At 46.9% G+C, this 18116-nt stretch overlaps 10 protein-coding genes across 10 annotated transcripts; 7 read left to right on the top strand and 3 right to left on the bottom strand.

Annotated features, from left to right (window-relative positions):
- Positions 1-1484: 1484 nt before the first annotated feature.
- MGYG_05365 (hypothetical protein) lies at positions 1485-1799 on the top strand (the record flags this gene model as incomplete). Its single annotated transcript, XM_003172732.1, has 1 exon — positions 1485-1799. The coding sequence occupies one exon, from the start codon at positions 1485-1487 to the stop codon at positions 1797-1799; it is 315 nt and encodes a 104-aa protein (XP_003172780.1).
- A 1783-nt stretch (positions 1800-3582) lies between these two features.
- Positions 3583-3963, bottom strand: MGYG_05364 (hypothetical protein; the record flags this gene model as incomplete). The annotated part of the gene is made up of 2 exons (XM_003172731.1): positions 3583-3666; positions 3709-3963. The coding sequence occupies 2 exons, from the start codon at positions 3961-3963 to the stop codon at positions 3583-3585; spliced, it is 339 nt and encodes a 112-aa protein (XP_003172779.1).
- Positions 3964-4743: 780 nt separating this feature from the next.
- MGYG_05363 (hypothetical protein) lies at positions 4744-5051 on the top strand (the record flags this gene model as incomplete). Its single annotated transcript, XM_003172730.1, has 2 exons — positions 4744-4827; positions 4902-5051. 2 exons carry the CDS (start codon positions 4744-4746, stop codon positions 5049-5051), a joined length of 234 nt encoding a protein of 77 aa, XP_003172778.1.
- A 1116-nt stretch (positions 5052-6167) lies between these two features.
- Positions 6168-6474, top strand: MGYG_05362 (hypothetical protein; the record flags this gene model as incomplete). The annotated part of the gene is made up of 2 exons (XM_003172729.1): positions 6168-6351; positions 6455-6474. 2 exons carry the CDS (start codon positions 6168-6170, stop codon positions 6472-6474), a joined length of 204 nt encoding a protein of 67 aa, XP_003172777.1.
- A 36-nt stretch (positions 6475-6510) lies between these two features.
- MGYG_05361 (hypothetical protein) lies at positions 6511-7020 on the top strand (the record flags this gene model as incomplete). Its single annotated transcript, XM_003172728.1, has 2 exons — positions 6511-6652; positions 6764-7020. 2 exons carry the CDS (start codon positions 6511-6513, stop codon positions 7018-7020), a joined length of 399 nt encoding a protein of 132 aa, XP_003172776.1.
- Positions 7021-7824: 804 nt separating this feature from the next.
- On the bottom strand, positions 7825-8343 carry MGYG_09081 (hypothetical protein; the record flags this gene model as incomplete). Its single annotated transcript, XM_003172727.1, has 3 exons — positions 7825-8047; positions 8088-8133; positions 8229-8343. 3 exons carry the CDS (start codon positions 8341-8343, stop codon positions 7825-7827), a joined length of 384 nt encoding a protein of 127 aa, XP_003172775.1.
- Positions 8282-8668, top strand: MGYG_05360 (hypothetical protein; the record flags this gene model as incomplete). Its single annotated transcript, XM_003172726.1, has 1 exon — positions 8282-8668. One exon carries the CDS (start codon positions 8282-8284, stop codon positions 8666-8668), a length of 387 nt encoding a protein of 128 aa, XP_003172774.1.
- Positions 8669-9380: 712 nt separating this feature from the next.
- On the top strand, positions 9381-10001 carry MGYG_05359 (hypothetical protein; the record flags this gene model as incomplete). The annotated part of the gene is made up of 3 exons (XM_003172725.1): positions 9381-9479; positions 9557-9703; positions 9768-10001. 3 exons carry the CDS (start codon positions 9381-9383, stop codon positions 9999-10001), a joined length of 480 nt encoding a protein of 159 aa, XP_003172773.1.
- Positions 10002-13497: 3496 nt separating this feature from the next.
- MGYG_05358 (hypothetical protein) lies at positions 13498-13847 on the bottom strand (the record flags this gene model as incomplete). The annotated part of the gene is made up of 2 exons (XM_003172724.1): positions 13498-13680; positions 13788-13847. 2 exons carry the CDS (start codon positions 13845-13847, stop codon positions 13498-13500), a joined length of 243 nt encoding a protein of 80 aa, XP_003172772.1.
- Positions 13848-16845: 2998 nt separating this feature from the next.
- MGYG_05357 (hypothetical protein) lies at positions 16846-17343 on the top strand (the record flags this gene model as incomplete). The annotated part of the gene is made up of 2 exons (XM_003172723.1): positions 16846-16885; positions 17021-17343. 2 exons carry the CDS (start codon positions 16846-16848, stop codon positions 17341-17343), a joined length of 363 nt encoding a protein of 120 aa, XP_003172771.1.
- Positions 17344-18116: the final 773 nt, after the last annotated feature.

Raw genomic sequence — 18116 nt, 5'->3', positions numbered from 1 at the left:
GTTATTGGCTTTCCGGTACTATTTATCGGAGTCGGGGCTTTCTCCGAACATCCAATCTCGGGGGCTTCCTATACGACTTTACTACCAGATCTCTTCAACGACATCAGGATAGTCACTGGGGCCTTCGATGTGAGGATTACGGAGTACCTTCTTCGCATACATTTTATTTACAAGTTGACCGGTGGATGATGGTCTTCAGTTTCCTGGAATATTCCTCTTTGTGTGTCGAGAGACAACTTCATCCTGTCCAGGCTCACCCTTTTGGTTGAATGGCACAGCTTGACCAACATTTGAGACAAAAGGAGCATTTTTCTGGAGATATATCCGTGGTGTCGCCCTTGTCTTCCTGCTCGTTCATCATCAGTCGTTTGTCGAGCTTTCCACAATGACTACTCATAAGAAAGCCACATATCATTTCGCGACCATTCTATATCTCGGATGAAATAATGCCCACCACTTCTATCAAACAGCAATGCCATACAAGATAGTGGCTCTGTTCCCTTCTCCGCCTTAGCAACGATCTACATCCACGAGGAGGGCCTTCATCGAAAGCAGCACCAAGGAATGTTTTGCGCCAGACTAAAATTGCAAAATTATCCTGTCGATAGTTAACTACTTAGTTATCACGAGGGAGTGGAATTTTGGTGTCGAACATATGTCGTGATACTGGCTAGCCCCCTAACCACGACGAACTTCCTGCTTGACAGAACCATACGGGATATCCATAATTATCGCGTGGAACCTCCCGATTGCCTTATCCTTTGCACTATTTGTTACCCGGGGAGTCGTTTTGATAATCCCGTTTATCCAGAATTGCAGACCATGTGGCAGACACCCATGTTCAGGGAGGACTGACTACACCCAATGGCCAACCTAAATTCACACTTTGGACGGACGACGCATACATTTTAACATTTTAAATGGCATCCTTATCACAACTTGGATTGACGAGCACCCTATCTATCTCTGCGTGGGATATTTTTGGAACCAGAAACGTCCTAGTGGATATTCCGACATGAATGAGTCTTAATCATTTGAAGGTCAACGTTATGGTCTTTGCCGGTCCTCGATAACCCTATCAGCTCTGGATTCCTTGGATCGCCTATTTATGAGCAATCTAGCGCAACGAGAACAAATATATCCTGCATTACGCACCAAGAAGTAACAGGGGGCCGGCCTGAAGGATAACATCGTATGAATGATTGTCGGATGTGAGGCCTGAAAGATCAGAAGAACTAAAACAACATATTCTTCTTGTTGGTAGCGATAACTACCATAACCCGCGGTTTGATGGGATATCTGATAAAGCATCGCTCGATCTTATCGGCGTCGATTTCAGGATCTCCCTTAAAAGCCTAAAAATGGGAGCTCTACGGGCGTCAAGGTCCACTGCTATTATCATCACAAACAACATACTCCTAACGCTCTAGTATTTGCGTCATTTCCCTTAACGCCGATGGCGGCCTGCAGGTTGACAATGGGCAATGGCAACCCCAAAGGCGACGAGCCAGATACTTATGACGGCAGGTGTGGGCACTGTCAGGCTCGCAGAGGAGACAGAGGCGCCCCAGGCGTCTACCTATCCAGTATCCAGTAGCGCTAGATGGCAAGATTGCTATGGTCTACAGAGATTCAATGCCCCAGCGTTTTTCGGACGAGAAACATTTGAAGTGGCCAGGATTCGTGCACTTCCGATCTGCCTCAAGATTGAATGGCTTGATTTTTGCCTTGCCTACATCTTTGCAAGCCTCACGGACAACTCCAACCAGTTTCATCCCCATATCCATTCTATGCCTTAACCATTGACTTTATCGTTCATTTACCCAAGTCTCACAGACTCAACGCTATTATGACTGTCACGGACAAGTTCTCTAAATACATGTGTTGTATTCCAGGGAAAGTCGCTGAAGGCACAGAAATATGGGCAACTCGTTTCTATAGAGAGATTGTACCAGGCAACGTAAGCCTCCCTCGTTGAGTCCACCAAGATCATCGTCGAGTCATGGCGCGTCGTGTATAACATGGGTGGTACCGCAACATGCACCACTCTCTGGAACAGCAGCTGATGAGACAAGACCCTGCGTACTATATACATACACTGGGCTCTTATCATCCTTACACCACTACTAGAATCCCCCCTAAAGCCAAAGCCCATATCAGACACCTTTGGCGACGCCAATCAATCTACCGCAGAGCCTGAAATTCAGTTTACGCAGACACTGATCGTGAGCCTTCCTCCAGCTCAACACGAACTGATGGACCCTGCAGCTGTTCACTCTACAATGCTGCCCCAACCTCATTCTCCTTCCATACTTTCCCCAATCCGGTTCTCTCTTCAGGATCTAGTTTTCACATTCAGATCCCGAACGATGCCCTCATTTGGTATAGAGAGAGAACGTCTTATCAAGCATCTTTGCACTGGGGGTCTGGAATGATCCCAGTCTATCGTGTGTTTCACGCACCATAAATGTTTTTACGTCAACAAATGCCATCCTCGTCTGCTTGTTGGAAAGAAACCTACCATGGCTTGGCACTCTCTAAGTCAATATATAGTTCATTCTAGGGTTACGCCTATTGGTATTGGAAACGACAACTTCATGACACTACATGGTGTCTTAGACAATATGTGTCCGGCCTCCAGCAGATGACTTGCGGAAATAACCGCAGTTATGGATGGAAGCCTGCGGGTTTGAGGACACCGAGGCTGTGCAGGACTGAGGTCCACTGAGATGATCCAATGCTTGTTTTTCCTGAATGCGATGGACAGCAACAATACCTCGCAATGGTTGGCACATCTTGACACTGGCCTAACTACTAAGCGGTTTCTGTCCTGGATTAACTATATACATACTTGGAGATAACGGTTATACCACCAAACGGCAGACGTAGCTGGCTACCAGCTACACAATTCCACAAAAAAGAGCCCAGCAATGGTTTATAGTTTCTTCAAGAGATGCACAAAGCCCCCAACAGTTAGAGGAGCAGTTGATCGGAAGATTCAAACTCGCCTGTCTCTTACGAGCCATCCGCCCGGTTCATTAGAAGTCAGACCGGGGTCAAATTTGGCTCCAGGAACAAACCGGGAGAATCTAAAAATGCTGAAATCAGTCGCCAAGTTCATGTTCTGCGCTCGCTCTTCTTGTTGAATGGCATATTTGATACTCTATTATGCTCATAGGAGCCTCCAATGTTTGAGTTACCAGTATTTTATCCTACAATATGTTACACGCCCATATTTATTTGGGGCTTCGTGGTGCTCGAGTCTCGATGAATACTACCCGTCAACTCAAGAATGAGCCCGCAGGCATCAGGCAGCAGGTAGAGACTTCTCCTTGGATATCCTATCTCTCTCTCGTCAAAGAGACCTATCTCCGCGAGCGGATCCAGAGACATTGAAGGGAAACATTTGCAAAGACCCTATGTCGTGGAGATTTCCAAATGCCTATGGAAGCCTGTCGACGGAATATGAAGTGCGATCAAATGCTTCTTCTTGCAACAACATATATTGAAGCAGCTATGCTTGTACGTGCGTCCAAAAACTGTGCAACAGTCCTCGACCCAGCCCTAGATGACTCCGCTGCACTATGAAACTGCGACCAGAATTTCTTTCCAATATTCAGAGACGGCGGCCAGCTTTGGAGAAAATTTGGAATATGTTGTGATATTCTACTTTAGTTAGAGTCGCACACATTACCCAAGAATACCTACAGTGAATGCTTCTTCCTCCTTGTTACTCTGGGTCAGCGTATTTTTAGAATCATCCGCCTTTTTGTTGTCATCATCTCTGTATGTCACTGGCGCCGCTGCAACTGATGCCTGACGTTCCCCATCTGGTTTATATCTGTTTTTAAAGTAGGAGACGAGGGCCACTGCTCTGTGGAGGTCCTCGGAACAGACCAGGACTGCATCCTCTCCAAAGGACGTCGAAGAAAATACATCCAGCGCGGCCTTTATAATCGCCATTGTTCCCCATGCCTTGCACACTTTTTGGCCAAGTGCATTTTGCTGTGCAAACTTGGGCATCGAAACACCCAACATGAGATTGGAGTTAAGCGGGTTTGGGGCATCAGGCCTTTTTGTCCCTTGTGGTCCAACAAAATATCACTGCGAGTCCAATACTGGATGCTGTTGCATTATTGCCCGCAAGATGCATGATGATGTGTCAGGTTCTGTCCCGAACAGCGACACAACCTTTATTCCCTCCTTGCGTTTCTCAGCCTTCAGTTCTCTATTACGTCGTTCCATTGCTCCGTAGGAGAATAGCAGCTGTTTTCTAGGGCAATCTGGCCGCATGTGTGGACTACTCGCGGGTGTTACTTCTGTCCTTGCAATCTCTTGACCACATTATACAGCCGAAGCTGGGGCAGTATAGACTGCGTCTACATGAACTGGGCCGTCCTATAACTACTTCCAACGGGTATGGCGCTTCTTGCCTTAAGCTTCCAGTAGTTCTACTGCAGCACTGGACTGAGAGAGCTGAAGGCTTGCCTTTCCAACAGTAGAGCAGCTGAAGGCCATACTGAGAACGAGCGCCGCTGAGATAGGTGTCTCTGCTCTGCCGGTACAACATGGAAGAGGTTGTCCGAGGTACCCGAGAATGGGTATTTTTGGTCCTCGATAAGTCGGGATGGATATCAAGAGGCGTGTGTGCAGCAACAAGATATGTCGAAGGTCAACCAGCGCCTTGTCAATGAGAAACCTAATTACGATTGGTGCCGAAGTATGTATCATAGCCTTACAGCCATGGCAGCAAGCACTCACACTGACGCAGAGCCTGAAGTCACTATGGGGACAATGAAGGCCTATGAACAGGCGGCCGTCCATGGAGTGAGCCATGCATGGTTGATGTCTTCGATAGGCGCATAACTACCATCAATAATCTCACTGCGTCTTCTGTCAAGACTTCTATCTCTGATAATATTGGGCCCGCTGCCGGGCAACCAGTATTCACCCTTTACGAAGCGCAATTCAACATTAGGGGAACTGCAGATGCCAATTGGTATCTCAGTTTTGAGGCTGCTAACCCCAAAGTACTCGGATGGAATCTATAATGCACCAAATGGCGGCTCAGATGAACACGAACACACTGCCTGAGCCGACCCCTTCTCGCACCTCCACTAGTTATAATAATCACCCCAGTGGTGGATCGCACTTTGCTATGCCCAGAACTTTGGACCTAGCGTCGTCAATCTGCAGCAAAGAAGATGATAATTTCCCTGTGTTCGGGAAGAAGATGCAGCTTTCTTATAGCTTCCTACGATACTGCCCAAAAAGCTGATTCATCTAGTGAGTTATCAGAAGACAAGAAAGGGCTGAACCCGTTCTCATTAGGCAAACGTGTCAGTAGTGCAATCAATTGAGGTGGTTCACAAAAACGGCGCCACGAGAGTGACAGGGGAGCCTACTATCCCCAGCCTTCCAGAATCACCGTTATCGACATAACTAGCGGACTATGGGCTATCTATCTAGCCGCCCTTGAGTGCTTTGCCTCTACAATTTCCATGATTCCATCCTTGTGGAAATAGTCTGTTGGTAGCAGAGAGACGAGTTATACCGATTTGACGGCTGATTCGGTCCCGCAGAATTATCCGACTGCGCTTCAGGTGCCATGGGAGAATTCCTGTCAAATATACAGCTTCAACATGCTGGCCACTAGTGTGGGCTCACTCTTTTTGGCTCAGCCGTTTTGACAGTTTTCCCGCTCCCTTACTTTGAGCCGGATCTACAAGAGATTGGATGAGCTCATGGATTACAATTGCATTCACTTGTTCGAATCGGATACCTGGAAGAGATCTTATGCTTCTCACACAAATCACCACTCTCAGGCTATAACAGGTGTAGTGATGGGTCTCCCTGCCTTAGCTTTTGTTGATCACTAGTCTAAGGACAATACCTGCTATTCCAGATGGCAATCACAAGAGGATGGCCATGTCAAAAGCGGAATCCTTAATGACGGATGCGGTCTGGGAAAGACATTGTAGGCCCTATCTCTCATCTATATTCAAGCCCAGAAGGGTCCCCCTTTCCATTCTACGCTTGTTGTGGTCCATGTGCCAGTGATTTCAGTTTGGATACAGGAGGCAAAGGTACTACTCAACACCAAAAACCAATTCCGTTGCCGAGTACCTGAACACGATGTGTGAGAAAACCAATGGAGAGATAAGTAAATGCATCCCTTCCGGCGCACACATGTATACCCCAAATATACCCTGTATACCCCAGAGATCCACGGATCCAAGTCAACCGCAGACGTGGTCGAGAGGTCTTTAGTGATGGAAAAAGAGGAGTTCAAGACCGGGCGAACCGTGGTAGTGACTGTCTACGCCACGTGGTACACAAGAACATACGAGGGTAAGTCTCAACCCCCCAAGTCCAAGTACAGCCGTGTTTTGTCTGCACATGAATATGCTACTGTGCTCCTGGTTGAATTGATCGCTTATGTCTACTATTGCAGACGGCAATCGCCAGCCCTAAAATGCGTATACAACCTGGAATTCTTCTGGGTCTATAATGGAGGCCTTTGTCCCCATCCACTTACTTGGCCTGTGCGAATTGAAGTTGAAGCAACCAACCTCAGCTTCTCAGCTCGAGGAATCTACAGCTAGAATGAAGATACCAGCGTATACCCTACGGTCCGTTCCACGCTTCTTGGGTACCTTATTCCGCCCAGAATGCCAGAAAGAATAACCCACCAGGGATTGGGGTTATTGGATATTCTACTAAAGTTCTATCGAGACAATCTCTTATTGCTGGTTATATGAAGGATTGTCCAAATACAGCATCACTACGAGAGATCATACAGTCGCCACTAGCATTAATGATACACATGCTACGATCCCTACTCTCTTCTCCCTAACTCCCCGGTCCGGTGGTCAGATTACTCGCAGTGGTAACGGTTCTACCCCTGCTGCCGCCGCTCCCCCAGCTCCCATCGTTACCCCTCGGAGGCGTTTGGTGGATCCTGACCTTCTACTCAACGGCCAGGGACCCACAGGCCGACGAACCAAACGGTCGAGATAATGCTACCTTATCACTTTGCCCAGGCGGGTCACGACTCAGATTGGACCTCTTGTTTGCCTCACCTACAACCAACAGCCAACTCGTCGGTTTATGCTTCCACTGACCACTCTTCAGATTTGGATGGTTGCAACGACACGCCGTACCCCTCAAGAGTAGAGAGTACTTCATACGGGTGTTGTTCGTGTTCTTCTAGCGTCTGAGATGCAGCAACTATATCGTCAATGCAGGCCCTGCACCTATCAACCGGCGACTACCACAGCAGATCTCTCCACAAACCACAACAATACACACGAATAAACAGCACGGTCAAACCCTAGATGCCAAAGAGAGAGACGGGTTACCTTTTGGTTTGTCGATGGCTTCCTCCGCTTTCATATCATAGTATCATACTAAAAAAGGTGGCTTATCAATGATGCTCACTGTTGGCTTGAAGCATCGATAATCAAGGAGATGACCATAAACCCTTTCCCTCTCTTACTTGACCTAAGCCTCAGCCTGATATCTGCGGTAATGACCAGTAAATGGCCTCCACTGGCTGGTGCCTAACGCTGCAGCTGGATCACTCTATTCGTTACTCCACGGCAACAGGATTGTTACCTAAAAGCGGATATCATTCTACATTACCTCCCCCATCTATCTCAACCTTTCTTGCCGAAGCAATAACAATACCGAGAGGGCTAGATGTGTGATGGCCCATCTCCTGTGATTGATGTGGCACACATCTTCCCGTTACGTTCGTGGGCCTTTAGAGCTTGTCAACAGCTATGCAGGGTACTAGTATCTAGCCCCTGCCTCTGGCTTTAGCTAAGGGAAAGCAATGGTTCCAGTGCCTGCCTTTCTGTGACCAGGTTGATAGGCCATAGAGACGGAGACACAGTCAATAAAAGCCGCAAATACCAGGAGATAACAGGCGGACCGGAAGGGAGATGATACTTCCAGTACCCCAGGTCTCATGAACTGTTGAAAACTTGATTCAGCCACCACAAATGACGACCCGGCTTGGACGAGCATCATGTTCTTGATGAAGCTGTCAATGCTCGAGAGTCGGCAACGTTAAATATACTTACAGGTTACCAAGCCAGTAAGTATGTTTTAGTTGGAGATCCCCACCAGCTACAGCCATATGTTAGTTCGTATCTTCAACAAAGTGGTGCAGGCGGGCAGGCTCAGGTTTCGTTATTCTCCCGGCTGAAAAATGACAGTATAACATCCGGCCGTGTATTTTGCATACGACGATATCTGCGTTGTATAAAACGCAACGATGGATATATGTGATTGCTGCTTCACCCGAATTATGCTCCTTAGCGCTGATGTCGCCGCCATCTTTAATGTTTTCAAGGAGTTCGATATGTATCTGTGGCATCAACGTCTCGTCAATGGAAAGCCCAGCTACGGCTGGTGTAGGAGCATGTATCAATCACTGGGCCAACAACTCATGCGACAGGACCCCACATACTACCTGTTGTACGTCCAGGCTCCGACTAGATCAATTGAGGTGCGACATCATTCTGAAAACATTCAATTTGCTCGACAAAATTATGTCAAATATACCATCCAAGTCAAAAGAGCAAGCCCGCACGAATGGCAGGCTCATGACCGCGGGCGTCTCGGCGATGGGCCGTGTTCAACGCTTGGGTCAGGACTTTGAACAAGAAATATACAAACTCATTCGATTGCTACTATTACTCAATGAAATTGACAGACTTGTCACCACCACCTGAAACAGCCTTGTGCTGAGAATGTTGCTTCCTTTGACATCTACTGAACCGAATTGATGCCTTTGTTAACACAGGCCTCACCCCTGGGAAGGCACAGACAAAGAAGGTCGAGAGCATCTTAAACACTCGAAAGCGGCTAGTGGATAAAGACTGCCGTAACTAACGTGAAGAACGATTTTCTCCAGCCGGCCTCTGATCAACTATTAAGAGAAGCGACAAACCCTCGACACTCACATCGAAAGGAAAATATGCAAATGGAATGGTCCGAGGGTACAAGCCGATGAAATATACTCTGTGATCGCGTATTCCAGGACGAATTCACCTCCGGAGGTGAACCTATACACAGCAATCAGGAAATTACCCCTGCCCATTTCCACCGGTTGCCCTTATTATTGATGTGGCGCAAATCGGTCGGCGGACCAGATCTACTGTAAGATAAAGGAAAATCTTCAGCAGCTCGATCTTGGGTGTAGCTCGACTTCCTGTGTTTTGGTTGCACTGTGACTTTCCTTTTTGCACCTCGCAAGTCGCCCCCCTTACTCTCTCTTCTGTTCCATTTCTTTCCGTCACTACCTTCTCACGATTATCGCCACACACAACGCTCATAGTCGCAGCATTTATCTCTTCAAAGTGGCCGAGACAATGCGCGACTCGGGACCAAGCGCAGAGTTCCTTTCAAGCCGAAAGCTTGAACTCCTGCAAAGATTAGGGGACTTACTCAAGAGTGACATCCTTGGTGCGGTACAGACGCTGGTGGTAGTATACTGATCGCCACAAAGTACCAACCCTCTACCGACCTGAACTTTCAATAAAACCAGAAAACGGATATGGGCAGAAAACACTCAAAGGAGACCCAAAGAGAGAAAGATATCATTATTGCGAGACGTACTTTGATTGAGATCGCGGAAAGAACATGGAGAACAGCACCACCATCCAAACATAGCTTCAACATGCTGGCCACTGGTGTGGGCTCACTCTTTTGGCTCACACATTTGAGAGATGCTAATGAAAAATCTCCCTATTACAAAGGCATTTATCACTCAAAGGATCACAGATACCCTCGAGTCGTCGATACATAACTACCCCCGGTATGCTCGAAGTTATACCCGCGAGAGTTCTACTTTTATTGCCGACGTCGACGAATTCTACGGTGACAAACCCCCGCGCTTCTCTATCAATCTTAACGAAAGCCTTGCAGTCGCTGAAACTATGGTACGTCTACCATACGAAATATTGAGCATGGGGCTCGTAAAATATATCTAGGATGGTATCGATCAAATGGGGAAGATCTACACCTACCGTGGTGCGACAAGGATAGAAAGCCCAAATAGTATAAATAAAAAATCGACCAAAGAACCAGACGGCAGTTTCATACCCAAAGGAGATAGATAGCTATCTCTAGTAATAGAGATCGGGTTATCAGAAAGCATAGAAAAACTAGCCATGGACGCCCACTGGTGGCTAGAGGCAGTGCTGGGAAGGATATATCTGGCCGGCAATCGTTAATATAACCGCTTCCACATCCCAAGGAAATGAGAATTTGTAAGAAACTGATATGGCCGAGCCACGACGGTTTTTCAACCAGCAATTAGTCCTCCACGTTCACATTAGCAAGGAACTGTGTTGAGTCTCCTGTGTCATCGACAGCATCTTGTGTCACTCCCTTACAATTCTGAATACCTGGTCCAACGTGGCACTGGTAAGAGCTGCACCTGCTATATTTCCGGGCTATACCCAAGCAGGCCGTACAAGTTGATCGCTAGATCACGATGTATGACGAGTGGACGCTTGTCGCTCAAGATAGTGATGGGCATGAAGTAACGGCCACTCTCGTAGCCGACCTTCCAACCCAATATGGAAAATATAACAGCCCAGGTATTACGGCAAACATTACTACAGATTTTCTTCCAAAAGAATAAGGCTGGAACAAGTGGCGAGAATGGGTGGTGGAAGACTATAACCATATAAACAGCTCGGAACAGCCGAATCTGGATACTTCAACACTAGCAGTCTACCATAATGATTCACGTATCCTTAATTATCACAGTTGGCGATCAGCTATTCTACGGACAATCCGAAGCCTTACCAATTCCCTTACAGGCGCTACAGTTTACTATTGTTAGCAGATAGAAAGCGACCACAGAACATAAGCAATAGCACTAACGCTGATAACCAAACTGGCACAGATAACACCTCAAAACGCAGTCGGTTGAGGGAGCCTGGAACTGCCACAGAGACTTCCCTCGGGCCCCGCATGCATCATCGCCTATAGTTAAGGATGAGGCACCGCCACATCTGGCTCCTGACGGCCATACCGTTCATAAACAGAGCCTCGGACATCCTTGGATACCTCTCTCCCATCTTCAAGTCAGAATGGGTCGAGAGCGACGATATCCACAGGACACTCGCCCTGCAGCCATACTCAAGATGAAGTAACGATAGCGGTAGCACTTGCAGCCCATGCAGCAAGTCCCACGTTTTCTCTGCCCTTCACCTGTCGCCCAATATTAAGGACATTCCAGTTACTACACTCGGTAGTAAAGAGGGTGATGTCCGAGTTTCTACTCGTCGTACTGGTTCTCGTGACATATTGTCGCATGATGAGTATGTCAAGGCCTTCCATTCAATTCATAGCTACAGAGAGATACCCCTTCCGTCATGAGACAGCTTTTCGAAGCCCTAATTCAGCACTGGACGATAAACCATTTTACGATTCATCAGCCACTGCGACTATGAGACGAAATGGCAATGAGCTCTCCTTCGAATTTCATAATGTTTCACCTTTAACTACATCGAAGGGCTCGCATTCCCCATCCTTTCCATTCAAGTGATGTAAATGCGATGGACGCATTGACTCCGACTTTGATCGTCTGGCGGATGGCCTGGGTTGCATCACAGACATGGCCCAACATTTATTTGAGACTGAGGCATAGAACATTGTCCCAGTTCCCACAGCATATACCCTCGTCGGTTTTACTTACTCCTAAAGATGATACAGAGTAATCGTTGCTACCATTCTTCAGGTATACTGGATCGAAGCTTTCGTGGACCGAAGCTATTGTGGCACAACCATACACATGACCATGTTATGCGGAATACAAGTACTAGACATAAGGAATGGGAAGATCCAGCTACGACTCGGCGTGGACGAAAATCTTTTCTGATATATTGAGATTCAAGACAGTTCACTCACATCTCGTTTCTTGCAAACACACTCCCTTGCTCGTTGCTCCCTCAACTGAATTCGGCATCTTATCAAAACGACTGAACGACGCTTCAATTGAAAATTCATGTGCGAACTGCAAGTACAAAACTGCAGCATGTGAATGCTCATGGAGTAAGTACTCGCATGAAAAGCTTCCCCCCTGATACTCCAAACCAACTAATTTATGAATAGAGCCAGATACAATACGCCATTATTCATCAACTAGTTTCTTTTGAGATAAACTGGAAAGCAGTGATGCTTCTAAAGAAAGAATATTAGGAGGAGGTTACCATTAATACAATAGTGATTAAAGCGTCTATCTTATTAAGAGTATTGGCTATCCGTACGCGCGATTGAGTGGCTTTTGATATCGATAGTGCTCTTAAAAGGTTTGACCTTTAAGTTGAAGTTGCGAGGGCTGATCTTATATGGGGTCCGTTTGCCGAGACACCATCCACAAACTTAGAGAACGCATTCTATGTCTATGGACTTAAGATTGAATCTAAAATAGAGGCAGGTGGTTATAGTGTCTTAGACTTTGTACATGAGGGTATGTTACCTAGCCTTCCAAACTCTTAGTGGGATATTATTAACCGGTCTAGGGTAGCGGAACTGTTTGAAGAATAAACCCAGTGGGCCGAAGAGAGAATCCACACCAGTGGTCAGCATGTTGGGGCTATATTTTGACACATTTAGGTTGACATTTACTTTGACATTTATACCAATTTGTGGCATTATTTTGGACTCACGCCCTTGCCGTGTTTTCTTGGTGTCCAGAAGATTACGTTTGCGGTTATTTCATCTGCTATAGATAGTGTCTAGTATGCTATTCAACCAGAAAGTCCACACTCAGCAAGCGATACCCATATCCCACAAATGGGAACGGTCCATTATAATTTGGTAGCGTTTCTACCACGTTGGCATTGACCACTTTACGGTGTGTCCCTACAATGCAGTCCCCCAAGAGGATTACCTCTACCCAGAATACCCGCTATATTTACCACCTAACGGAGGTTTCACTCGGTGGTTTTGTTTCTTTCCTTTTTGCCGCCCGAATCTCCCGTGTAATGTTGGACACCTACATGGCTGCACGGAATTTCCCCGCTACAGGCGGGAGCAATGGACAGATAGTTGCTAGATGGATCGCATTTGGTGGTTAGTGAAACGATATCAGCTAATGTCGAGAATCTGGAAAACCGGGAAGACGTTCATGGCGTGAGTCCACTCTACGCTCAACTTAGCTCGGCGGTTGCTGCCATCCATAGCCACGACTGCTAACCTCCTCCTGTGGATAAAAAGAGGTTGAAACACAGCTGCCGTGTGTCAGGATAAAGACCTCCTCTACGCAGGACATGATATTCGATAAACCTCACTTTAGAGGATACTGTCAAGGAAACACAGCCGAAGTTGCATCTCAAGAAGAGCTATCTGCGATAAGGTTATAGCTCCATTCCATGCTGCCCGATCTGATGCGGCTCGAATTGGGGGCTATTCTAGGGTTATCAAGGCTAAATTGGCCCCATATTATTGGGATAGGGTGTCTCCAGTTTCTCACTATAAGGGGAAGGACTTGTTCCTCTTTTTGGCGGCACTGTTGGAAATGGCCCCTTCGAAAAGTGCGTCGTGGTTACTACTGTCGATAATGACACCGAGGGCTGACCCAAAAGACGTGTCACCTTCCTCTTGACCAGTGTCGGCAAGTACACCCCTACCCTTGTGGTAGTGGGTGCTAGTGTGCTGTCCGTGTGGTTAGACGAAGCAAGAAGATTCTTTTCAGAACTCAAGGTGTTGATCTATCACAGATCACGTAAAACGACCAGAGATCCCACTAAAGCAGCGCATACCATTGATGCGGAAGAATTTGGGGTCTTAATGACCTCTCTGAAAGCAAACTCGGAAGACATTGAGACGGCGCGTACGGTCGTTCTCACAGCCTACGGAACATGGTATGCCCGCGCACGAGTCCAATCCAAACCAGTCCCCAAAGACGACCAGCAGGATCCAGGCAATGCCTCTCAGGCTTGCTCTTTTGGCAGCTTACAGAAGAGCAAATACAGCTTAACCATCTTTTGAAGACGAAAGTGGCTGGCCAGAGGCCATTTGGAATATGCTCCACGCCGCCATATGCCAACGCGGAAATAACATGTTGAGTGTGTCCGAAGTGTAGGTCAGCTAGGGGGGATATTTTCTAAACTGGAAACTGAGCCTGGCCCGGCAGCTCACTATAAGGAAAGTGTTGAAGAAACGGTGAGCTTTCTGGTGTGATATCCAATTTATTGGCCCCGTCAAAGTTGTTATAAAAGCTACTCTAGTAACTGGGTAGGCGCGTCTTCCAAGGCAGTGCTTCCGCTCCTACTCCTGCTCGGTTAGCCGTGGGGGTGTTTCAAACAAGAAACGGGGGTAAAACCCAACTTTCGAACAATCCTCTTCTTGCATGGTTTCCAGAAGATAGAAACGAAGACAGAGACTCTTTGTGCAGGCCGGAAGCAACAGTTTCGTCCTCGAGAAGAACATCCCCCGATCAACTTACCCGCCGTCACTACGTTCACATCCTTTGATGAGTATGTGGCGTCAATTGGAATACCGTCGAGGATCGAACATAATAGTAGGGTGGAATATGTGAACGAATTTGCTGAAAATTACACCGCCAAACTTTTGGACATCATTGTGGCTTCACCCGTCGATTGTTCATGGTGGTTTCAATGGAGGAGTTGGCGGCCATTGTCCCTGAGTTACAACAACATCAAGACCGCAAATATAGTCGTAGTTACTACATATGCAACTTGGTACGCTAGAACGTACGAGGGTAAGTCTCAACACACCCCAGTTATAGCTGTGTTTGATCTGCACATCAAATGTGCGAGTGTGCCAATAACTAATGCTAGCCTGATGATTTTATGTAGAGACTAAGCTTTACCAGGGGATTTTTCAGAGAGTGATTGCTGATGAAGGACACTTTCTGAAGAACATCAAGTCGAAATATCATCAACTATGCAGAAAGATGAGATATACCTCGATCTGGATTCTCTCTGCAACTCTGCTTGCGAACAAATGCGGCGATTTGTTGGGCTACGTTAGCCGGCGCCGGCCAGTGACAAACACGAAATCCGAAGCGAGGTTGAGAGATTCACCACTGAATCACTAAGAAGAAGAGAGGAGGGGCCACCGCAGCTTTTGAGCCCGGCGGCCCTCGGGCAACCGATTACGGCAGGCGATATAACTGAGACTGATGCTGTGAATATACATCTAGCGCCATGGACCACCTTTTGGTTACTTGAATTACCCAACGAGGATAAGTTATTTACTCCTTAACTCCCATGGCTTAATGGAGGCCATGAAAGCAATATATACTACCCTACTAGAGGAGTTTTAAACTAGACGAGACGTCCAGGAAACGCACTCTCGCTTTGACTAAAGACATCGATACTACAAGCGACCATCAACAACAAATCGCGAGTTTTGATGCATGGAGATTCTTGGTCTGATTCACATTGTCCACGACAACAACTCACACCAAGGATACGATAAATGTCGTCCTCGCCTACTGCATCTTAGCATCTACCAGTGTTCCAAACTTTTACGTCGGTATCTGCAGCACTGTCACGCATGTCAGCAGCACCGGACGTCGCGTCACAAGCCACATGCCTCCTTACAGCCTATGGTGGAAAGAACCCAATACCAAAGAACCATCCGCAATATAAGGGTGCCTAGGAGGACTAAATATGTCCTAAGCCAGTACTATCTATACCAGTGCTTATGACCCGGAATCCCCCGAGCACGCCTAGCAATTAAGAGGCTTATCTCCTCTGCCTATTACCAACCATAAAATAAGGCATGAAAACGTCTCACATCAACCCTAGTGGTATACAGAACAACTACCCATCCTCAAGTGAGGCCTGTGGCTCCGTCTAGCCCAAGAGAATTATATGGCTACTGAACAGAAGGTCTATCTTCTGCTGTTTCTTCCCCCTTACCTCTGGGGTGGGCGTCTCTTTCACAAATAGTTATAACTAACCAAAAGCTGGTGCGATGAGGCCATACCATTTATTGGGAGTCTACCTATTTGATTATTTCGCTATTTAATTCACTCCAGCAGGACCAGCTGCGTCAGGCTCGGCACGCAGGCATATCATCATAACCTAGGTAGCTGCAAATTGACCAGAAGCCGAGCGAAAGATGGACTACCTTGCGGCTCTTGAATCGCTATTTTTCTCTCTGCCCTGGGAGTAACGAGGTCCTGGATGTGGGAGTGGGCCAGTTATATAATTTGGATACTCTCTCGGGTAGGACAGACAAGTGGCCGCCGACCTGGTGTCTCACGCCTAACGCAGTAACTTCGGGAACAAATAGTTTAAACTTCTTGAAAGACAGCCTGAGTCGAGCCCACTCAATCCTAGGGAAGAAGTGGTCCCTCAGAAAAAGCGCTGACTGCACCGAAATACTGCCAGGAATTGACCGTACCAAAGCAGGTCAATCAGATATTGTTAACAAACAATGTTGCGAAAGCACAGCATTTGGAAGAGACTGGGATTGATATCCAATATTATTCGACAAACATTGACCTGCCAACAGAGCTCTGCAAAGAGAAAGTCATTTCTAAGTCTATGTTGTCACTACCAGAAAAGTTATGCTGCCTCGAAATCTTCCAGACAATAATCAGCGGCACACAGAGACCTTATCCCTGAGCCAACTTCGCCTAGCGGACTTGCTAACAGATACGCCTCCGTCCCCTATGCATTTCCCTGCTGCCGCGCATTATCCGCCGCACAATGACATCCAGAATCCCATTCAATACCGGCGCCATCATTGGTCAAGACATCCCTCCGACACAGCAAAAGCTATCTCCGCGCCTTCCGCACATGCTGAACAGCTGAGATATGATGCCAGCACCAAACCACTATAATGACAGCTTTCCGGACTCGGATCTGTGTCAGACGCTCTAGTTGGTTATTGGCTAACTACTCAACATCCAGTCCAAACACCTCTAGCGAGGCTGACGACCGAGAGCCTGCTGAGGCAGGACTGAAGACTTATTCCATCGCTGACTACAATCTACTGACTTTTGACTTGGGCCTAGCTGAAGAACCGTGCGGCCAACGCAACTATCCAAGGATCGTTGAGCAACTGGTGGAATTGGCCCTGAGCACGTTCGGCCAGAGATGGCTGCCTACTGCTATTCAGATTTATGGGAGGTTACAGGAGCTACAAGACTCCAACTGCCTGGACCTATTTGAGTCAGATACTTGGAGACGAAGCTATGCTCGCCATACAAACAAACATCTTAAGATCTGGACGGCGTGGGAGGCCGTCAACTACAGAAGGAATACGCCAAAGATCTGGAATGGCCAACTGGTGGTAAGGGTTCGCGGAGCAAGAAACAAAGGAATGAGGGCTCTCTAGCAAGACCTTGTGTATCTAAGGTCTTAGGAGCCAATTATTCACTGCAGTACAGACAGAATGTACTGATTTAAAAGTCTTAAAACCTATGCATTCGGAGGTTGATGAGGATGTAAGATGTGGTTGTTTTTTTTCTAAAGCCCTAGGGCAAATAATCCTTTAAAAATAAGCGCAGTGGTGTGGCACGGTGGGTTATAACCACGCAGGCTACTACAGGGGCTGCTGCTACTACTATACTGGCCGTGGGAGCATCCGCTCTACCCTCCGTTACTGAGCAGGACTAAGAGGTGCGCATCCCTCTTGCCCTCAACAACCTTTCCACTTTGGCTACGTGATGTTTATTCTATATATTGCTTTTATAATATATTTTGATTAGATATTAGAAATTTAACTGACTATTCCCATTTTATATTATTCAACTATACATCACTAGTCCTTTAAAACCTATAGCATTTATATATTTAGTCTAATCTAAGCCCGATAATAAGCTTATAAGTCTGAAGCTGCTCTTGCATCTGTTCTCTTCTGTTCATCATCTTCCCACAGTTGTCTTCTTCCTTGCTCCTTGGTATTCCGGTCAGCATTATGACATCCGCGATACAGCCTCAGAGCCTAGTATGCCCCGCCGTGTTCTGTTGATTAATGATGTAAGTCTTCTCAACCACAATAAGAACAAATGTGGCAGTTTTTTCTTCGATGCAAACATCATGATATAGCCAACATCTTCTAATTGGAAATGGAGCCAGGTCTCGTAGCTATCGCAGCAGTGCTGTAGC

The sequence above is a fragment of the Nannizzia gypsea genome, genomic scaffold (genome assembly GCF_000150975.2).
Source record: "Nannizzia gypsea CBS 118893 supercont1.4 genomic scaffold, whole genome shotgun sequence".
Classification (NCBI taxonomy): domain Eukaryota; kingdom Fungi; phylum Ascomycota; class Eurotiomycetes; order Onygenales; family Arthrodermataceae; genus Nannizzia; species Nannizzia gypsea.
The sequence above is the reverse complement of the archived record's forward strand: the minus strand, read 5'-3'. Positions and strand labels throughout refer to the sequence as shown.